This window comes from Lissotriton vulgaris, chromosome 8, assembly GCF_964263255.1.
Source record: "Lissotriton vulgaris chromosome 8, aLisVul1.2, whole genome shotgun sequence".
NCBI classification, from domain to species: Eukaryota; Metazoa; Chordata; class Amphibia; order Caudata; family Salamandridae; genus Lissotriton; species Lissotriton vulgaris.
The window spans coordinates 1,184,357,610-1,184,380,253 of NC_141696.1; the positions used below are offsets into that span (position 1 = coordinate 1,184,357,610).

The window sequence follows — 22,644 nt, forward strand, 5'->3', positions numbered from 1 at the left end:
GGCTCGACTTTTGCAGTGGCCGCCGCCCGAGCTGCCTTGTGGTTTTAGGACAACTGTTGAGGTCAGGACCAGTTTATGATCTGAAGGGCGAGCGCGGCGATGTGTCAAAAAAACTTTCGTTTACGGCGACAACAATGATATAGGTTGAGAAGACGTTGCAAACCCTCGGGTTATTGGGGGTAAAAAACACAAAAGGAAAAAGAAAAACAACTAGAACGTTTAATAAAAACCCAAGTTTGTGAGATCCTTAAAAAGATTGTATTCGTTGTATTTGGTGCTGTCTTAAGTCCTGAGCTGTGGCATGTCTTACTTACCCTACTTTATTTGCCATAGCTATTGCACATGGCAGGAGTGTTTATTTTGTCAGAACAGAACTTTCTGTGCTGTTGTTTCTGGGTGGCGTGCTGGCTCCCTGCGATGCTCGCCGGAAGAGACACCTTCAGACTGGTTGAGCGCGGGCAGCCTTTACTGTCAACAAACATTCACCAATTCCAGATTGCCCAGCGGGGCAGGCAGTGGACAGCAGACGCATCCACTGGGGCTCGGGGGTTGCAGCCACCTCCCCCTGCTCGTGGCAGGAGTGGGGAGAAGGGTCGGTCCTCAGTCAGCAACCGGAACCCTGGACTCATCCTGGAGGAAAAGTTCACCAGAGTGCGGCGTCGTGCTCTGCAGGAAGTGCTGCGAAACCGCTGAGTCTGCAGCGCCAGGAGGCAGGAGCGAGGGAGCGGAGCCGGGAGAAGGGAAGCAGCCGGGCGGGATACGGGCCGCCCGGGGACCGGTCCGCACCTGACGGGGGAGGCGAATCCGGCTTGAAGAGAGGGGTAGCCAGGTGAGGGTGTCTGAATAATGGGGCTGTAAAAAGGGCTGCTGGGGGAGAGGGGGGGGGGGGGTCGCGGGAAGAGTGGGCAGTGCAGGACATCAGAATACGATATTAAATAGAGAACACATCGGACGTGCACCCAAATTAAGGACGGGCGCGACCCGCGTCCCTGTTTGAGGGTACCTTCCTCGTTTTGAATTTAGGCATCTGAGAGGGATGTTGGATTAAACTCTTCGCCCATTTAGACCGTCTTTTTTTAGTTTAGAAATCTTTATTGAGTATAATAGGCATACTAAAACATAATTACAGAAATAATGGCAGTAATAAGAAATTGCAAGAATATTGAAGAATTCCCATATTTGCAAATCAATCCCGAAAAGGGATATAGAAACTATACCAAGAAAAAGAGCTTTATAAAGGTATTTTGTTTTACTATGACCGTCTTACATCATACTGGAATATCCTGACTATAAAATGCCCCGTGGGAAATCCCTTCCTATCGTAAATGAGTCACACCGGGAAGATGGCTCAGCGAGTTGTACGGCTCCGAATCTCGAGTCCCGGCAATGCCAGTCCAGCCTCTCATCCTTCCGCGGGTTCCTCTAAACGAGACTACAGTAATGCCTTCATGTTATGGTTTGAAAAGACAAAATGGGTGGCAGTGAGCAAGAAACCTATGTGATGTGTTTCTGTGGCCTCGCTGTATGGGGCGCCGACGGCGGCTGGGGCTGCGCTTCTATCGAGTGGCTCTGAAGCGCTGCCGTTTCCTCTCTCCGCCTTTCATTTCCCTGAAGTCGCCCCCCCCCCCCCATGTTTTGTGTTCTAAAGTGCCCGGCCCCTTTTTTTTGGCACTTTCCTAAAATCGCATTTACTTTACGCTCACGTGTTTTTATCCTGGTTCTCCTATGCTAAATTAGATAGCATCATGAGTCACTTTCCCTAGGCTGTCTAAATTAAAACTCCACTTTGCGCGTTCTGGATCCTTTCTAGAAAGGTCCGCCGGAATTGTTTTGGAAGAGAGTTCCCTTCATCCCTTGTTCCATTTTTCTATCTTTCTTTCTTTTGTTACGTCCTTTTCCTTCCTTTGTTTCCCCTTATCCAATTTTCCTCGCACATATCTTTAACTTGCTTTGCAAATGTTAGCATTTCTCGGTCTCTAATCAGGGTTGTTTACTTTGCCACCCCCCCCCCCCCCCACCCGGAAGCACTGCCATTGTTTCTTTTTTCTTGCTGTATTGTTTGTCAGCTCGGCCTTCTGACCTGCGAGTCCCAGATACAAGTTAAGAAGCGCTATCATAAGAGCTGGTTAACCCTTTTGGTTGCACCCTCGCTGAAGCTCCTGCGGCGGTACTTCTCTTCAATGTCTTGTAACTCCCAGACCCGCTGCCGTGATAGCTCAGATGGTTAAAATGCCTGCTGTGGCTTTCTAATGGCTCCCTCCAGCTCGCAGATTTTACTCCTGACAGACCAGAGCCCAGAAACCCCAGTATGGCTTGTGCCAGGGTTTGCTTGGCTCATCTCTGACAGAGCAGAGATTTCGGGTAACTTTCCTAGCACTGGAAGGGACACGTTTTTGCAGGCGAATGTTTTTAGTTGGTTTGAAGTCCACTTTGGGCTTGGCCTTGAATAAACACAGGTAAGTGTCACTGAGTCCTGGAGGCTGCCCTCTTGCCCTTCCTCTGTTTAGGAACAGGTAATAAATTAGTCTTACCTACTGGGCAGGCACCCTTCTTAAAGGTTCACTTACCCCAGTGGCTGGTTGAATACTCAAATACACGGAGAGGAGAATGAAGGAGAGAGAGCAAGATAGCAATTTACAGAAACAAGCATTGGCAAAGCCAACAGGTCTCTCATATGTGCGCGGTGTTAGATAGAGTGGCGTGGGGTAGATTGGAATCGGGTGGGGTAGATTGGAGTGGGGGTAGATTGGGTTCGGGTGAGGTAGATTGGCTTGGAATTGATTGGAATAGGGTAGATTGGAGTCAGGCGGATTGGATGGGGTAGATTGTTGTAAGGTATTTTGAGGAGGACTATGGTAGGGTAGAATGACGTGGGGTTGATTAGGGTGGATGGGAGTGGGTTAGATTGTACTGGAGTAGGGTAAATTTGAGTGGCATCTGGTAGGCTGGAATGTAGTGGAGTGGGGTAGGTTTGGTAAAGTGAAATAGAATGTGGTAGACTGGGGGCGAGTGGAATGGGGGAGTGGAGTGGGTGGACTTGAGGAGGGTAGATTCGGGTGAAATGTAGTGGGGTAGATTGGAATGGAGTATAGTGGGGGTATTAGGGTGGAGCTGGGTAGATTGGGTGGATTAGAGTAGGGTAGATTGTAATGGAGAGGGATAGATTGGAGTGGGGTAGATTGAAGAGGGATGATTGGAGTGGGGTAGATTGAAGAGGGATGATTGGAGTGGGGTAGTTTGGAACTGGGTGGGATGGAGTGGGGTGAAGTGGGATAGATTGGGGAGGGGTAGATTGGTGAGGTGTAGATTGAAGAGGGATGATTGGAGTGGGGTAGATTGAAGAGGGATGATTGGAGTGGGGTAGTTTGGAACTGGGTGGGATGGACTGGGGTAAAGAGGGATAGATTGGGGAGGGGTAGATTGGGGAGGAGTAGATTGGAGTAGGTTAGATTGGGGTGGGGTGGAATGGGTTAGATTGGAGTAGAGTAGGGTAGATTTGAGTGGAGTGATGTAAATTGAAATGGAGTAGATTATAGTGAAATGAAGTGGGGTAGATAGGGGTAGAGTGAAGTGGGGTGGATTGGAGTGTGGTAAATTGGAGTGGGGTATATTGGAGTGGGGTATATTGTTGTAGATAGGAGTGGGGTAGATTGGAGTGGAGTGGGTTAGAATGGAGGGGATTGGGGTAGAATGGAGTTGAGTAGATTGGAGTGGAGTAGATAGGGGAGTATTGTAAGGGGCTAAATTGTGGAGGGGCAGATTGGGGTAGGGTAGATTGGGGTGGAGTGGGTTAGATTAGAGTAGAGTGAGGTAGATTATAGCAGAGAGAAGTTGGATAGATTGCAGTGGAGTTTGGAATGGAGTGGGGTATATTGAACTGGGGTAGATTGGAGTGGGGTAGATTGGTGTGAAGTCACGCAGATTGGAATGGAGTGTGTTGTGATAGATAAGAGTGGGATGGATTGTGGTAGATTGGAGTGAATTGGAGAGAAGTGGGGTAGATTGGGGTAGTTTGGAGCAGAGCTGGGTAGATTTGAGGGGAGTGTGGTAGATTTCGGTGGAGTGGTGTAAATTGTAGTGGGGTGGTGTTGGTTAGGTTAGATTCAGTGGAGTGGAGTAGAGTGGAATGGGGTAGAGTGGGTTGGGGTATATTGGATTTCAGTGGAGTTGGGTAGATTGTAGTGGGGTAGGTTGTAGTGGACAAGCGTGGATTGGATCGAAGTGGAGTGGATTGGAGTGGAGTAGGGTAGATTGGGTTAGAGTGAGGTAGATTGAAGTGAGGTAAGTTGAAGTGGAGTGGGGTAGGTTGGAGTGAGGTGGAGTGGAGTGGGATAAGTGGCGTGGAGGGGCGTAGAGCGGAATGGTAGTTGTGTAGTGGAGAGAGTAGCATAGATTGGAGTGACATGGAGCCAAGTAGAGTGGTGAGTCACAGAGTGTTCTAGAGTGGAGTGGCATGTCGTAGAGTAGGGCGCCTTAGAATGGAGGGGTGTGGCATAGAGTGGAAGGGCATGGAGTGGAGTTGAGTGGCGTAGTGTAGAGTATGCATGGTGTGAGAGCACACTACCATTACAAGCATCTCATTTTCAACTGACAGGACCATTACACTAGCACCAAAAATATGGTTTTACTGTGAACAAATGTCATCACATAGGGTATTGATATGTTTTGATCATATTCAAATATTTGTTTCCACTGAACTTCTGAATTACTAAAAAAAAAGTGCTTCATTCGTACTAATTCTGATATATTCTGCAACATCAGCACAGCACTTTTTGTTGTTGTATGCTAGCAAAAAAAATCCTACCCCCTCTCTTCTTTCATGGGTACTCAGCAGGATTGCCACATAAATTCTCTTACTTTGAAGTTGGAGAAAGAAAAATAAACACCCAGCTCCCTGGAAGAGAGCGCCTGACATATAAACTCTGTCTTTGAATGCACAGCAAATGCAGCAAGATAAGAACAAGATTTAAAGGCCTATTTACAGAAAGTGAGTTTGTGGAAGAATACAGTAAACATGGTTTGGGAAACAGGAGGGACAAACTCAAGCTGACAGCCTAAATCAAATAATGCCAGCAAATAGAAAGCCAGAAAATGTGAGTTACAAACCGCAAAGCCAGTGGTAAGTAATGGATGTAATGCATTCCTAGATCAGCTTTCTGAATGTCCCCAAGATTTCTTTAGCAAACCAGACAAGTACGCTGTCTGGTAGGCTTCGACCTAAAAAGGGGGTAAGAGATAGAGAGAGGGTGCTTTGATGAAGGGGGAGAAGAGCGATGCGGAGAGATGTATAGAGAGAGAATATAGGAGTAGTGTTTTTCTTCACTATCAGGGCTCAGGTTAGAGACCACATGTGCAACACAGAGGACAGTTTACAGCTATCACACCATCCCTTCTGCATGTGGGCCCTGCAGATTTACTTTAAAAATATATATTCAAACATCACTGTCAGAGGCATGGCCTCACTGAAGCCGGAAAAGAAACAAATGCTAATTCCCTGCTATGTTGAGGAAAGCTTTAGTATTCTGTGGACGGACCCGTCCACTGTTAACCTGACTGTGTCCTTCACAGGATTGTTTTGCCCCTGACTAATGAGAAACCAGAGATATGTAACCTCATCATGGCAAACCCAAGTTTTGTAACCTCACCAAGGATAAACCAGAGGTACATAACCTCACCAGAGGGTAACTAGATATATTTAAGGTCATTCATGACAAATGTAAAGTATATAACCTCACCAAGGGCAATTTAGGGGTATGTAACATCACTAAGGGGAAACTAGAGGAATATAGCCTCCTCAGGGGGTTATCAGAAATATATAATCTCACTAAGGCAATGCTAAAAGCACATAACCTCACCCATGGGAAACAAGAGATGCACAACCACACCAAGGACAAACCACCTGCATGTAACCTCACCAAGGGCAAACTACAAGTATATATCTTCCACATGAGAAACCAGAGGTACATATCCACACCAAGGGCAGAGCACTGGTACGTAACCTCACCAAGGTCAAACTAGAGGTAAGTATATTTCTCCATGTGAAATCAGAGGTACGTGACCTCACCAAGAGCAAACCACCAGTATGTAACCTCACCAAGGGCAAACTAGAGGTAAGTACGCTCCCCCATGAGAAACAAGCGGTATGTGACCTCACTAAGAGCAAACCACCAGTATGTAACCTCACCAAGGGCAAACTAGAGGTAAGTACGCTCCCCCATGAGAAACAAGCGGTATGTGACCTCACTAAGAGCAAACCACCAGTATGTAACCTCACCAAGGGCAAACTAGAGGTAAGTATGCTTCCCCATGAGAAACAAGCGGTATGTGACCTCACTAAGAGCAAGCCAGACTCAACCCGCCTTTTCTGTCGAGCCAGGGGATCTGACTTTCAAAGCACCACTTTATGATGTTTGAGGCAGTAATGCCATTCTGGGCTGAAGACTGTAATATCTTCTTGATGTGTTGGAGTAAATAGTGCCTGTCCAAGCAATACTGGATTTCTAAAGCATAGATAGATTGAGAGACATTCCTCAGGCTAAAATGTATATATCTGTGCCCAAAACACACTAGATGATAGGTAAAGGCGGACCCTACTTGTGTTTAGTCTGTTAGCCTGATATGCCAGGGCCCCTTCATTAAATGGCTCATGGTAGTACAGAAGGCACTGAGTTGTCTACGAGACCATCTGCCCTGGGCAACAAATAAGCATCACAGAGGGATGTTTAATGAGCTGCCTGTAATCTGGACCTAACTGCTATGATCCTCATGAGTTAGAAATTACAAATAATTTGTGTTTCTCTGAGAAATTCAGTCTCCCTCTCGCAGTATCTTGGGCACCTCATAACTGGATGTTTATAATCATGGCTGCAGATGTACCCAGTAGTGGCTGCTACCGACAAGGGGTGGTGGGGCGGGGGAGGGGAGAAAGGGGGGGGACAATAAGAAAAAAGTAGCAAATACCTCCTTACAGCTGGCCGCCGCCTCTTCTTTCTCCGTCCTCCTCTCTACAGGAAGCACATATCCTCCCAGAATCCCTTGACCAATCACAACGCTGCCGTAGCAGAATTGTGATTGGTCTGAGCGCCGTGGTTCGGCGCTCAGACAGGGGCTGGCAGGCTGTGCATGTTTTCCACCCAGGCTATAATACAAGACGGCTGGCCAAAGCGTCATGTGCACTTTAGGTGCTGCCCCTACTCTCTCCCCTGTATCACACGGAGCCCAACCCCGCCTGCCTGGCTTCAGCTGCAAGCTGAAGGCAAAAACCAAAATGATAATAACGAACTTTATTATACATTTTTTTTTTATTCAGCTTACAGCGGAAGCAGTGGGCCGACGCTCCTCCACCTTAGCGGAGGAGCCGCCACTGGATGTACCATAGAGCAGAGCTTGGAGTGACTCTGCAACCTCCGTACCTGTGCCCAGCTCATCTCCCTTACCATGTCAGGGCAACCTTAAAACATTCTTAACTCGTTGCCTGCTGATGACGGAACCGCTCCGTCATCAGCTGCGGTGGCGCTGTGCTGATGACGGAGCGGTTCCGTCATGGCCCGCCAGACGCTCCTGCGCGGCGCGAATTCCGCGCCTGCCTGAGCATTCTATTGAGCGGGCGGGGCCATGACGGAACCGCTCCGTCATAAGCACAGCGCAACTGACGCTGGTGACGGAGCGGTTCCGTCACCAGCATGCGCCCGCCGCTCTTCCGCCCAGCCCCCTTAGCACTGCGGCGGAAGGGGTTAAAGTACATTTTTGAAAAATCCTTGGCACTCTTTTCAGTCCCTGCTACCAGGAGCCATTGACCTCTGGCAAGAAATATATACAGCAACAATGTTGCACTCCTTGCTACAGAAAAACAAGAAAATCCTGCCACGGCTGACGTGCGCTTTTATCATGTTTACTCGATTAGTGCTGTGAGCCCTTGGTTTTTCCTTGTGGTATGGGCTTTCGGTTTGACGTTAGCCAAGTACATATACATTTTGCACATACATATTAGGGGCTTTCAGCCAGCCCTCTTTATCCAGTGTTCTGTTCTGGTGTTAGTCACATTTTTCTTCTGCAAAGAGCACACAGTACAGGGCAATGGGATTGCACTTCAACCCTTGGCTAACTTCACTGTGAGAAATGGCATTATGTTGTTTCACATCCATACAAAGTAGGTACTTTCAGTACCAGGTACTAGTATGGCAAACTCGGGAGGTCAAGAAACATATTTTGCTTTTAGGCAATCTTTATTTCGTTGTTATATTGGTGTGTGCTGCTCAGCAGCTTCTAAAAACAAACAAACAAAAAGTGTTAGAAAAACCATGACAAGAGAAAACTAGAAGCCCGGCAGCCATCACCGGGCCTATATGCTTTGCCAGTGCTTGTTTTCCTTCAGATCCACCATATGCCAGTATTGTCTACATACCTCATTCTGTTGAGAGGACCAGTAGACGAGGGCTTCATGTTTTCTCTGCAAAGGGACCAGGTTCGACCTCTCAATCTTTCTTGTATGAACAGTGTTAGCCTTCAGTGGCGTCTCTAGAAGTGAATGTTATGGGGAGAGGCACACATTGAGCCTCAGATAAAAACTGGTGGGTCCACCTACAAAGTTTTTTTAAATATATTTGTGCATGTGTGTATATATATATATATATATATATATATATATATATATATATATATATATATATATATCTAAATATATATATGTTGTTTGTGGGTTTTTATATAGCGCTCTGTCACTCCAGGGAGCATCCTGGCGCTTTGACTTCATGGCTGACAGATTGTACGATGTTTTTATCTGCGTTCAAGTTGTTATGTACAATTAGACCAGAGTTTTACATTTTGATTCTGACAATCCGTAGATCCAGGTTTTTAAGGATTTTTTAAAAATCTGTTCTGATGTTATGAGACGGAGGTCCATGGGGAGTGTGTTCCAGGCTTTGGCTCCAAGAACTGCCAGTGATTTTCCACCCTTGGTGGCAAGTTTGAACTTGGGGACAGTCATCAGATTGGCCGTGGCTGACCTGAGTTCTCTGGAGGGATAATACCTGTGAAATCTGTTGGCCAGATATTTTGGGCCACGTTTGTGAAAACACCTAAATGTGATCACGAGGACTTTGAATAAAATCCGCTTCTGAATGGGAAGCCAGTGCAACTTGTCCAGGGCGGCTGACGCTGATGATCTTCTAGGCCACCTTAGGACCAGCCGCGCCGCCGCATTTTGAACCATCTGTAATTTGTGCAGGGTAGATTTTGTTACCCCTGCATACAGACTATTACAGTAGTCAATTCTAGATGTAATTAGAGCAATTGCTACTGTTCGGCGGGCAGGCAGCAGCAAGTAATCAAAGAATTTGCGTAGTCCTTTTATGATGTTAAAACAGACGGCTGCTATTTCTTTAGATTGTTGCTTAAAAGAAAGCATGTTGTCAAATTTTATGCCCAGGTTATGAGTTGCATTGATGGTATTAGGAGGAGCTTCCGCATCAGATGGCCAACAGATGTGTGGAGAAAACAGATTGTTTTTCCCGAATGGTAGGACCTCTGTTTTTGCAGAGTTGCATTTAAGATGATTATCATGCATCCAGTTAAAAGTCGCCGTCAGACACTCTTTTAGACCCCGTTCTGCCTTATCTGTATCATCATCCAGAATCAGGACCAGTTGGGTGTCGTCGGCGTATGCAAACGTATTCACATTAAAGGACGCAATTAGATTGATCTGGGGTGCCATGTACAAATTGAATAAGGTAGGGCTCAAACTAGAGCCCTGAGGCACCCCTGAGCCAATCTCCTTCTCCTCTGAATAGTATTGTCCTAACCTGATTATTTGTTTTCTGTGTGACAGAAAGTTTGTGAACCAGTTCAACACGGTGCCCCCTCTACCAGCCTCAGCTAGGCGATGTAATAAAATGGCATGGGACACCGTGTCGAAAGCTGCCGATAAATCAAGGAGGATAAGGACAGCCTTACCCCCCTGATCTAGTGCAGTTCTTATGGTTTCTGTTGTGGATAGTAGAGCTGATTCAGTAGAATGGTTAGCTCTGAAACCTGCCTGGTTAGGGTGTAAGATATTGTTTGCCTCCAGGAATATTGATAGCTGTTTATTGACCAGGGTTTCAGCACATTTACATAATGCAGGGAGTTGGGAAATCGGTTGCAGGTTTGTTAGAACAGAGGGATCATGTAAGGTCTTTTTTTGCAGTGGTTTTACAATCGCAGTTTTCCATGCGCTGGGGACTTCTCCAGATTGAAGTGAGGCATTGATAATGTCATTGATCATGGGGTTTACCTCCTCTTTGATCGCATGAATTATTGAGGGAGGGCATGGGTCAAGTGGCGAGCCGGATTTAATTTTTGACATGGTTTGCAAGGTGTCTGCCTTATCAATCAGGTCAAAAGTATTCCATCTGGTTGTCGTCCCAGGATTACTTCCTTGTATGCTGTTTTCATTATTTAGGGGAATAACTGGAAAATTTTTCGTAATGTTAACGATCTTTTGTTCAAAGTAGTCTGCAATCTCATTGCAAAAACTTTGTGATGGTGGTATGTCCTGAGATAAGATTTTTGGGTTTCGGAAACTTGTAACAATACGAAGTATTTCTTTTTGATCATTCTGTGAAGTTTCTATCCTATTTGTAAAATAAGTTGTTTTAGTTCGTTTAATAAGTGCGTGATAGTTCTGTCTTGATATTTTGAAATTGGCCTGGTCGTCATCGTCATAGTGCTTACGCCATTTACGTTCGAGTCTACGAACTATACGTCGTGTATCTTTTAATTCCTCTGTAAACCAGGGAGCTGAGATTTTCCCGTTTGGACATGGATTTTTTATTTCTTCCAGAAGTCAGTTTCTCACCTATGGCTCTCATCCATTTTTCATAACTAAGATTGTCAATAACAACATTTCCTACTATCTCTGGTTTGTTCTCTCTAACCCAGTTAGGTAGATCAGGGTGCTCAATAATTTTAGTCCAGCATGGAGTTAGTTTCTCATTTCTAATTTTATCTCATTTTACAGTTTTAATTTCTTCCGTTTTAAGGTGAAATGCAATAAATTTATGATCAATCCAAGTTTGGAGCAAGGGCGTGGAGACATTAATGGACTTTAGATTAGAGCAAATACTGTCTAACACATGGCCCGCTGTATGTGTTGGGTCATTCGTGAGAATTGTAAGCCCCAACACATGCATTATGTCTTTAAAATGTAGTGCGTTTGGGTCGCTAATGTTGTCAAGATGAAGATTTAAATCTCCCATTAAGGTGAAATTAGCGGCCTTAAGTGTCATACTGGTGAGTACTTCTCCCAAGCTTTCTAGGAAATGGCTTGTTTGTCCTGGTGGGCGATAAATTAATGCCCCTGAGAACGTAAAAGAGTCATGGGCTTGTAAATTGAAAGCTAAGCATTCTGCACCTTTTATATCAGGTAATTCCCGAATACTACATGTGAGGGTTTCTCGATGAATGACAGCAATCCCTCCTCCTCTTTGAATGGGTCTGTCCAGTCTCTGTATCGTATATCCAAGTGGGAGTGCACATACAATGTCTGGATTGGACCAGTGTTTTAGCCATGTTTTAGTGACCATGAGACAGTCCAAATTACTTTCTATGATCAGATCATGTATGTGTAGTGCATTCTTACACATAGAGCGTGCATTAATCAGTCCTCCCTTGATAGTTTTGTGTGTAATTTTCGGAGTGAACCTCACATAAGGTTGTAGTGTTTGTTTACACGTCATACAGGAAATAGGTCCTAGCCATCTGTCTACTTCTATAGCATGGTGGCATTGCTTATTACTAGGGTTTAAGGACAGTAGCTTTTCTCTGGTTATCTGACCTGAAGGCATTATTGGTGAGTGGAGCAGATACTACAGTCCCCAGCCCGTCCTTAGCGCAGACGGGCGCAGACGGGCTGACTCTGGCGTGACTCCGGCGCTGGCGAGGCGCGTCCACTGTACGCGTCCGCTGACGCGGAGAGCGTCCGTTTCCTTTTGTAGGGATGGCTAGTGCGCTGTCCCAGCTGCCGCCTCCCACTCAAGATGGCTGCCATTGGGAGTCTTACCTTCGACTCGGTACACAGTCCTAAGATCGGCTGTAACCGACAAAGTGCAGGGAAAATGATTCGCAGGGGCGGGGTAGGTGCAAAGCAATAAAGAAATGGTATTTTAAAAAGAAATGGTATTTTTAAAATTTCGCCGTCTAAAATTAGTTACAATGCGCTATTAGTCAGCAACAATTGTACACAGTTTAGCTTTCTTTTACCTCCCGGCTCAAGCCTCAGGAGGGGTCCAATATATTACGCAAGTGTCAGAGCAATGAATCTCGCGCCTGTTCTCACTGGGCTCCTTTTGTAGGGATGGCTAGAGCGCTGTCCCAGCTGCCGCCTCCCACTCAAGATGGCTGCCGTTGGGAGTCTTACCTTCGACTCGGTACACAGCCCTAAGATCGGCTGTAACCGACAAAGTGCAGGGAAAATGACCCTATTAAAGGCTGCATCTGAAACGCGTTGGTCAGACGTCCGCACCCGATGGTGATAATTAAAGAAAAAAAAAGTAAAGGGTACTGGTTACCTGGCTGTGCTGCTGTTTCCTTGCCTTGTGTGAAGTTTGAGTTAATTGAGGCTGTTCTTTGGAAACACTTCACACACACACACACACGACACACACACACACACACACCCACACACACACCCACACACACACACACAACACACAACACACAACACACAACACACAACACACACACACACACACCCCGTTCACGTATTTCCCTAAAATGTTTAAATCTGGCTTTTTATGGATGTGTGTATATATCGAAAGATATATTTAGATATAGGTATGTACAGACATACATACAAAGTCATATTTAAACTTGTTAAGCAAACAGTGCTTTGCAATAAAAGGTAGTTGTACAAATTAATGGATGTAGCAAGATGCAGTGTCTATCTGTTTTTTCTATGTCGCCTCCTGATACGTTCTGCAGCTGTGGTGGTGTGGCACAAAGGAGGGCAGCACAAATAGAGCTGGGGCATGGGCACCCTCTGCCCCACTCTATAGATACCACTATCAGCCATTTTGGCCAAGCATCTCCTTCTGTTTCTTTTAGGGAATATCCAAGTGCACCACTGTCACACTCATGCACTTCTTATATATTTCTGCATGCGAGGACATAGAGCTCCACTGTTACCTGCTTCTCACCATGGTTGCACACCCAACTAGCTCAAACAAGCATGAGGGGCCCATCACATACCAAACGTGAAAATGCTAAGAGTGGCTAAAACCCATCAAGCTCTTGGACTTTCTGCAGTAAGCAAGGAATAGACACAGGAATACTCTTTCCTATAGTTATCAATACTTATGCAAAATAGCTCTGGACATGCACTTCACCTGCCACTGAGCCACCAGAGACCATTCTACTAATTATAGCGTCTTTTCAGATAGAAAACCTGGTGTGGCAGCTTGGTTTTGTTCTTGTTGTGGTCTAATATGCATATATATGTGATGGCTGGTCCTGGTCGGGAGTGGCGCTGTGAGGAAAAAAAAATAAAGAAAAAGATTAACTGAACACAGCCCGATCGATTGCCAGCGGCTTGTACATTTGCAAACATCCTCACAGCACCTTTGAGTTCCACATGATTTAGCAAAAGAGTGAAATTAAATTTGCAGACTGTAGCAATTTATATAATTTGAAATGTTAAAAACATGCCTTGAATACAAATTATAATTACTGTGGACTACTCCAACAGTAGTTCCAAAACTGCCATTAACTTGACAGAATTAGCTAAAAGAGTCTGTCAATCTGTGGGGTAAAATGTATTTCTCAAACAGGAAAACAAAAATAATTACAATAATCTTAAATGGAAAGAAACAATATTTATGTTTTGGCTGGCAGAATGTTTTCCCTCAATATTTTTACATCATACAGACATTTTTCTCCTTATTTGGATCCTGTTCAAGGTGTTATGTTATGTTATAGAATTTTGTATAGCGCGCAGCTGCCCCAGCAAAGAGGCGTCCTGGCACTGACAGCAGATTAGAAGGATCACAGGTGGAGCTAGGGTCTACAACAGAGGGAAGAGATGTGTTTTGATTGCGTTCCGGAAGGCCAAGTAGTTATTCAGGCTGCGGATCTGTAAAGGAAGGGAGTTCCAGAGTTTTGCTGCTAGGGTGCGAAAAGAACCTCCCCCAGCACGCATCCTCCTGACCCGGGGAACAATCACCAGGTTCTGCCCCATAGAGCGAAGTTGGCGTGTAGGTACATAGGGCACGAGTAGGTTGGCTAAAATACCTAGGGAGGAAAATTTCAGAATTTTGAAGGCCATGCAGAGAGCCTTAAACTCTATCTGTTTAGCTACTGGCAACCAATCCAGCCGATAGATGGCCTTGGCTGTAGAGCAGCTTCTGGGGAGACCAAGCAGGGTTCTGGCAGCCGCATTTGGACCCTCTGCAGTCGCATAACCTCTGCCTTGTTCATCCCTCAATAGAGCGAGATAGCATAGTCCAGTCTTGACAAAATCGAAGCCTGGATGATGACTTGTCGGGCGGACGGATCAAAAAACCCCAGCAGAGGTTTCAACCCCCATAGCAGACCAAAACAGGTCCCTGACACTTTCTTTGTTTGAGCTTGGAAATTGAGGGCCGAGTCCATCCAGACCCCCAGATTTTTTACTACCTGCTTGGGAGTAGGTGCGCCACCAAGAGTTGTGGGCCACCAGTGCTCACTACATAGCTCAGGGTCTCTCCCGACCAGCAGCACCTCAGACTTGTGGGCGGTAAACTGGAGACAGTTGGCAGTCATCCACTCCGCGACCACTGCAAGATCGCCCTGGAACCTAGGAGCATCTTGCATGGAGTTGTCAGAGAGTGCCACCACCAACTGTGTGTCGTCGGCGTAAGAGACAATAGTGAGCCCTCTACCACTGGCCACTGTAGCCAATGGTTGAACATAAAGATTGAATAATTTTGGACTCAGAGCTGAGCCCTGTGGCACACCTTGTCTAATAGACTGGGCACGGGAGAGAAAAGGGGGGTTGGAACGTCCTTTCAGATAGAAAGGATCTAAACCAATGCAAGGCGAGGACCACTATGCCGGCCTCCTCCAGACGATGTAATAGGATCTGGTGGGAGACCGTGTCAAATGCAGCACTGAGATCCAATAATATCAATGCCGCGGTGTGCCCGGCATCTAATGTTGTCCGCAGATGTTTCGTCACAGCTAGAAGAGCTGTCTCAGTGCTGTGACCTGGGCGGAAGCCATTCTGAGAGGGATCTGGAACACCATTATTGTTCAAAAACTCTGTTAGCGGGGGCGGAGCCAGACCGGCGACCAAGATGGTCGCCCGGGCTCCCGGCTCCGTCGACCTTCTTCCCCCGCCGCCTGATCCCGTCGACTATCCTGCGCTGCTACGGTGCTCCCGAACGTCGGAAAGGGTGCTATGTTGCTGTGTTCGACTCCGAGGGATTTTCGCGTCCTGAAGATGGAGATATGGACCCTCGTACGTTATGGCCTGCACGAGACCCGAAGCTGGGACCCCGCGTGATGCTGCTGCCGGCCAAGAGTGCAACAACAATGGCCGTGCCGACCCAGAAGGGGCCGGTCGACCGCTATGGAGGTCAGCCCACCCCCGAGAGTGTGCATCCAGCGCTTGCCCCGTGGAGCCTGGTGAACGAGAAATATGCCATCCCTCTATGCCGATTATGTTCCCCCCCGATTGCTGATGGATGAAAATGGAAACCTAGACGCTGCTCTTTGTTTCCCTACCTGAACCTTGTTTGGCCCGCGTGCCGCTGTTTACATCCCGCACCCCAGGTGATCGGAGCCGTTTGCGGCACAACGTTGTTGCGGCACTTTTTGGATTGAGGGGTCTCGTATGTGACCATCGGTGGGGAAGTGGAGATGGCACCCATACTGTGTGCAAACGTGGAGGGCTTGGTGATACTATGCTTTTCCCCATATCGAGGGCGGGCGGCTCTGGTGTTCGTCTGAGCGGCGCTCATGCTGGGAGTCCCTTTTGGAAGTAGCGCCTCAATAAGACATACCTGACCATGGCGGTGGCAGTGCGCACTGAAGACTGAAGGGAGGAGATCGGATACCCCCTGTGTGCTGGAAGGGCAGAATCTGGAATAGATCGTTATGGGGTGATCCCGGTACATGTGGAATGGAAAGAGAGCCCGATGCCGGTATCGTCTTTAGGAGACTTTGTTTGTGTGGCCCCTTCTACACTTTGCCGTGAAGACGCTGCTGTGGGGAGTTGAGGTGACTCTATCGGTGGCTGAGAGGCGAATGTTTGTACTTGGGGGACTCCCTGTTCGTTCCCAGTGGATTGCTACAGGGACACCTGGTTCCATGGGTGCATGGTTTAGTTGGAGAAACCAACAAATGTGTTTTTATCGATCTCTCTCTCACGCTCCTTCTCCGGTGGCGGGTTTCATCATGGGACCCAGAAACTGCGTAATGACTATTCTTTTTGCGCTAAACTTTGTTCTCCGGATCGTGAAAGACCAAGTGGCGGTGGATGGCTTTCGAGTGTGTCGTATCCTGGTGCATTGCAAGATTTCCGGCTTCTCTCCGGACTGGCCTGCTTGTTCACTCTGGTACTTTGACTGCCCGACCCTGCACCACACGGACTGGGATATGTTTATGATTAGGGCTGGGTGGGTCTATGTGAATTAATGGTACTCCGGTTTCTTCTGTTGCTACACGGGGGGATTTTCATCTTAGCTGGGTGACTTGAGGAGCTGAGCGGCGACTGTTATCCTGTTTATGTTGGTGTCCTTGATGCTTTGGTAACAACTCCGGTGTCATTGAAATGCCACGCGGCGGTGGGGGGGGCCTGTACTGGGAACCCTCCAAGTTTTCTTTCTTTCTCCTATCGTGGTGCTCTAGTTAACTTCTTTCGTTTCCCCTTTTTTTCTACTTTCGTGTAGATTATTGTCTCTTTCTCCTTTCTATTTCTCTTCCTTCTATATTTCGGGTTTTAGACACTGGGCGACAGGCACGCTGCTAGGGGGGTAGGCCATAGCCGTATGCAGGGGTGCAGGGTGGGGGGATGGGGGAGGGGTATTATTGTTTTTTCCTTTTCTGTTTCTATGGCCTTCCTTTCTTTTTGTCATACTTGGCTTTTCTTTCACTTTCTTCTTTTTCTTCTTCTCTTCCCGGGAGCTGATTAGAGGTAACTCTCCGTGCGTTTTGCTAGTTCAAATAATAAGGGTGGATGTTTTTCAATGCTTTGCGTTACAGCGGGCAGACACTGTTTAGGTGGGAGAAATGTAATGTTTATCGTCTATCCTGATTATGTACACTAGCGCTAATATCTTACATACAGTGGTCCTGACTGTGAATATCCTGTCTTACGAATATCCCTTGATTGTTATGGTTTAATTGTGCGGCATCAGATCCTGTTCTTTCTTTAATTAAAAAAAAAAAAAGAAACCTTCTTTAATCCTGTTACCAATATGGTATACATGCTCTCCTGAGTTACAACAGAGCGTTTGGGAGGCGAACTTTTGCATTTTTATGGCTTAATTGTTTGATTTGACCGCCTCTGTCCTGATGGCCGACCGTGATGGTTGGTAGGCCCGTGACTGTAACTGATTTACGTACCAATAAAGGTTTACCAAAAAAAAAAAAACTCTGTTAGCATAGAGTTGATGTAGGCCTCAGTAATCTTGGATGCCCAGGGCAGAAGAGATATAGAGCGGAAGTTTTCTGGTTTAGCTGGGTCCAATGTGGGGTTTTTAAGCAGAGGAAACACCCTTGCCTGCTTCCACAGACTTACACCAAACCACCTCTCACAGCTGGTACCTGAAACATGACAACATCAATGTTACATAACGTCAATGTATACTAAATATTGCTTTCTTAGGTAAGAATGTGAAATTCTTGTGAATTTTAGACACTGGCTAACTTCGCGTTGAGAGATTGCATTATGCTATTTCATAAGAATCACAGGCACCCATAAATTAATTCCTTTCAGTGCCAGCGACCACTATGGCAAATGGACAGTCCACTTTGTCGAAAATTGAAGCCCACAAACCCAGATGAATGCTATGCTTCTGTATAACTTTTCCTTGGAAAATCGTATAGCGAAATCTTAAAAGATGTATTAAAAATCCAACTCAATAACCACTTAGACACTAACAGAATAGTGTACCCAGATCACCCCAAATTGTAGCCCTAAAGTGCCTTTCTTTCTGTACAGGATCCAATCTTCCACTTCCTTGGCAAGTGTCAAGATGTTGTTATGCTACTTGATAACCAGATGATTCCAGATCTTACACAGAGCACTTCAGGAATGTAAAACTCTTCACACTGGACCCACCTTCAACAAACATAACAACTGTAAATTACGGAGTCCCAGATGGAACTTCCAGATGATTGCCCCTGTTCATAATTGTTTCAGAGCCATTATCAACCTCATCATGGCAAATACATTATGGACTCACTTCTATGCAGATGGCATCCAAACACAAATCAGTGTCTTCTCAAGACAACTGGAAAAAAAGTTTTTTTCAGAGAGTCTCACCGTAATTTGTGACTGGATGAGAGGAAAATATGTCATTATAACGCATGTGTTACATCGCATGCCATTACAATGTGGTCGTTACAATTACCACATTGTTACATTGCATACGATTACATCGCAAGTCGTTACAACGACTTGCTGTAGGGGGTGCGCTGGACTTAGGAATAGTATAGTTTACTATTCCTACTCCAGTTTGTGCAACAGCAGGGAAGGTGTTGGATTGTAAATCCAACACCTTCTGCCCCCTACAGCAAGTCGTTGTAATGACTTGCGATGTAATCATATGCGATGTAACAACACGGTCGTTGTAACGACCGCATTGTAATGGCACGCGATGTAACGCATGCAAAGTAAACAATGTCTCCCGGATGAGAGCAGACCACATAGACAAACCTGGAGCGAATTGGAACCTGGATGCCAGGAGCAATAATCTCACTCACACAATAAAGAGCCCTCCCTCAACGCAAATTAACCAGTATAAATCATGAGTGCATCATACTCAAGCCTCAAATTATCGCCAAACTCAGAGACACAGCAAATACAGTTCAAACGAACAGATAGATCTAGTAACACACCACTTGACAAAAAAAGGTATTACCATGTTCGTTCTCTAACTTCAACAACGCCCTGTACTTGATGGCTTTTCCTATTCTCCTAACTATGGGACCACTTCACAAAGCATTTATAAGTAAGGACTAGTACAACTGTAGAACTCTTATTTACTCTTACATGACTGGACATAAGATGTACAATGAAAATTCTGAGAACACCTAAGGAAGGCATGCTCACGTATGAGATTAACAATTTATAAAAAAGAAACAATTCAGTGGCTCCAATTGTTTGGGGAATCCATGCTGCTCCTGTACCAAGCTGGAGCAAAACCACAAATTTCACTGGGTGTTGGTTTCAGTGTGTTCAGCATGTCTTTGGTAAATAGTATTATTTTATTAAGAAAATATTTGTTTCGATGAAAATATGTGAAAAGCCTATTTGGTGGTAAATGTCACTGCACCTAGCACAAGCATGCAGGATGTACTATGCACATAATGTAATTTTTGCTATTTCTGAAATATTTTCATATTAGTCATGGGTTATATGCATTTTGCAGAATATACACGAATAAATATTGTGTGAACTAGCAAAAAAGCACACTTTTCGCATACCTGGGGATACAGGCCGGGTTCATCCTTCAGTTTTTTAGAGTATCTCCCTAAATCTAGGCATGATGGCCAGCAACTCGTGAGATTTTCAGAGTCCTGTTTCACCCTGTCCTTCATGAAGTTCTTTCACTTCCTAAGTCTGTTTTTAAATCAGTTTGTGGATTTATTGTGTTCAGCAGTGGATTGGTTCTCACTTTCTTACTTGTGATCTACTTGGCTAGTTTATAAACAATCAGTGAGGATGATGGAATGTCTACGTCTACAAACTCACCTGGGAACACATTTGCAAAACTTTGTGTGCATGTAGGGGCAGATTTACAAGCCCCATGCGCCTCTTTTACGTCACTTTTGTGACGCAGCAGCGGCGCAAAAGATGCACCATGGTGCGGGGTATTTACAACGTGACGCATCTGGGAGATGCGTCACGTTGTAAAGCCCTGCGCCATAAGAAGGCGTTCCGGCGCAGGGGGGGCGTTCCTGCGCAGGAACGCCTCCTAAAGTGACTGAGTGAAATCTACAAGATTTCACTTAGTCACTCTTAGGTCAATGCTGCGTCAAAACCCTGCGCCTGCTTGAAGCAGGCGTAAGGCTTGACGCACCATTGACAGATAGGGCACCCCCGAGCCTTGCTGGAGCTGCGTCGCGCTTGCGACGCAACTCCAGCAATGCGCCGCCTTTACAACACAGACGCATCACGCATCTGTGCCGTTTTTGCCCCATGGTGTGCGGCACACCATGGGTGGCGGAGCTGCGGCGCACAATAACTGGCGCATCCCTGGGGATGCGCCAGGTATTATAAATCTGCCCTCTAGTTTTTACTCGACTACACAAAAGGGTCTTTATCAAGCGCAAATAGTAAACACTGATTCATTGATCCAGGATCTGCAGACACTACCGGGGCTTATGCCATGAAAATACTTATCTAGAGAGGCTTTTGGGTTGCTTTGTGCATAGGGTTTATGGTGGGAGCATGATTGCTCCCACAGGATAGGCCGTCAGTGTGGCATTTGGAAAGTGGTGCACTCCCACAAAGTCATAACTTTGTTGGTATTCACCAGTTGTACGTCAATTGTCATGGTTGAAATATAGACCTATACAATATTCCATCCATAATATCAGCAATCAATTTATCATCCAGATAACCATACATAGGGAAACATATATTCACTATTCTTAAGCCCACATCTACTGTCCTTAGCAGTATTGTGGTAGTTAATATTGTGAACGTGATATTTTTGTTGATCGATATTTCAATAGCGATTAAGTGACCCGCTACCCCATTGTATTGGCCAACATACACAATTGTTTTTTACTCCTGTAGAACTTAGTGTCAAAAGTAGCAAATGTGAATGTGTGAACTGGCTGTCAACAACACCCCCGTATTTTTAGAGGGAGTAGTCCAATAGATTTCTATAAATAGAAAAGTAAATATTTTTCAAAAGGACCAAAGAAAAATATAAGGATGCATTTAAACCTTAGTCCAAGTTATGAACTGGTGAGAAATCCGCCAGTTTGGTATTAGGTGTATGAATGGGAATCAGCAATTTTTTGTTAGTTAGGAGCACGTTTATGACTTGTAAAGTTACTATTTCCTTTGTAAATGGCACTTTGGATCTGCAGTGGAGAACTTCAAAAGAGTATGTGTGAAAAATCCTGTAGCTGAAGCACTTTAGGGCAACAAACTGCAGGCGCTTAGCCTGAGACATCTTGGAAGTGCAGCCTGCATATATGATGACATATGTTGAATTCTCATTTTATTTTAGCGTGATGGGAGGTTAAATGTAATTTAAGTCGGGATGCACCAAATATTTGGTATAATTTACCCTGATAGACCATAAAACCTTTATGTTGACAGACTTCGTACATTTGATAATTTCAAAGTTCTGATAGTATTTAAACTACTCATTCTGAGTATTAACTCCCATGAGTGGATAGGATATTGGCTTGACTCTCACTGGTCTTATCTGTGCCTTTGTGTTTGTGCCTATGTAGACTTCTGCTGTTTAATATCTGTACCTGTTCCTTGAGGCAGTGATTGCTTTCTTTTAAGGGCCTCTGTGTTTATTGCTGAATGTAAATTTACACCAAGGAAACTGAGATGGACCTAACCTTCTACAACTTGTACCAATGTGATCCATGATGCTTTATTTCCTCCAGCAGAAGAACTCAGTTGACCTGGGCGTAGCAGCGGCATGCCAGTGGTGAGATACGACCCCGGGATGGAGTCTGCAGGAATGAACGGGTGAGTGAAACCTTGCAATCTTACAATTAGTTAAGAGTGGTGAGTGAATAACAGGAGCAGGTGATGGGGGATACGCCTAAGTGTACGCCTCGCTCTAATAGGACAGCCTCCTTGACGCTACGCTTTAAGAAAGTGACCGATCACTAGAAAAAGGAGAAGTTTGCCATGTCCCTGGGGATGTCCAGGGAGGATCGTCTGCGATAAATCTCATGTGTTCAGTGTAAATATTGTCCTCACCGGTACCCTTGCCTGATCAGCACAAAGACAAGTCAGGGCGGAATGCCTAACATTGACTGTAAACATTCACCCGTTTGAGCTCTTTGTGCCTTCATCAAACTGTTCTTTATTTATTTACATTTTTCTGAAGTTTGGACATTAATCAACTGCCTGTTAGATAGCTTCCCATCCAAAGGGTGATGGGAAGTCTATCTCGCATTGTAGGATATAGGACGGTTATATAACATATTTACTTTATGCAGTGTCAGCCTGTGGTCAGTGCTATACAAGCATATTTGTAGGAGTAGACTCTCTGATTCCCACTACACATTTTTCATTAACTCAGTAGAGGATAGAGGAGTGTTAAGCTGGGTCAAGTTTAAGGTATTTCTTTCAGTAGGGTTTTGAAGTGGGTAAGGGAAGGATCCAGTCCTATTTCATCTTAAGTTTGCGAAGGAGTGAGATCATTTTGAGATCTGGTTTCATTCTTTTAATTTTGTTTGGAAATGTATGCGCTTTCCTGAAAC

General features: G+C 45.5%; 1 protein-coding gene across 4 annotated transcripts in view; it reads left to right on the top strand.

The window, feature by feature from the left end:
* The first annotated feature begins 487 nt into the window (after positions 1-487).
* Positions 488-22,644, top strand: part of LOC147698471 (phosphatidylinositol 3,4,5-trisphosphate 3-phosphatase TPTE2-like) — a 308,096-nt gene continuing 285,939 nt past the window's right edge. Inside the window, exons 1-2 of one of the 4 annotated variants that reach the window (XM_086935050.1) lie at positions 488-829; positions 21,820-21,901. In XM_086935050.1, coding sequence (XP_086791176.1) covers positions 21,852-21,901 — 50 coding nt within the window. In that variant the 5' untranslated portion in view covers positions 488-829; positions 21,820-21,851. Of the gene's footprint in view, positions 830-21,816; positions 21,902-22,644 lie in introns of all 4 variants that reach the window. The other 3 variants (XM_086935048.1, XM_086935049.1, XM_086935051.1) reach the window with 3 other exon arrangements.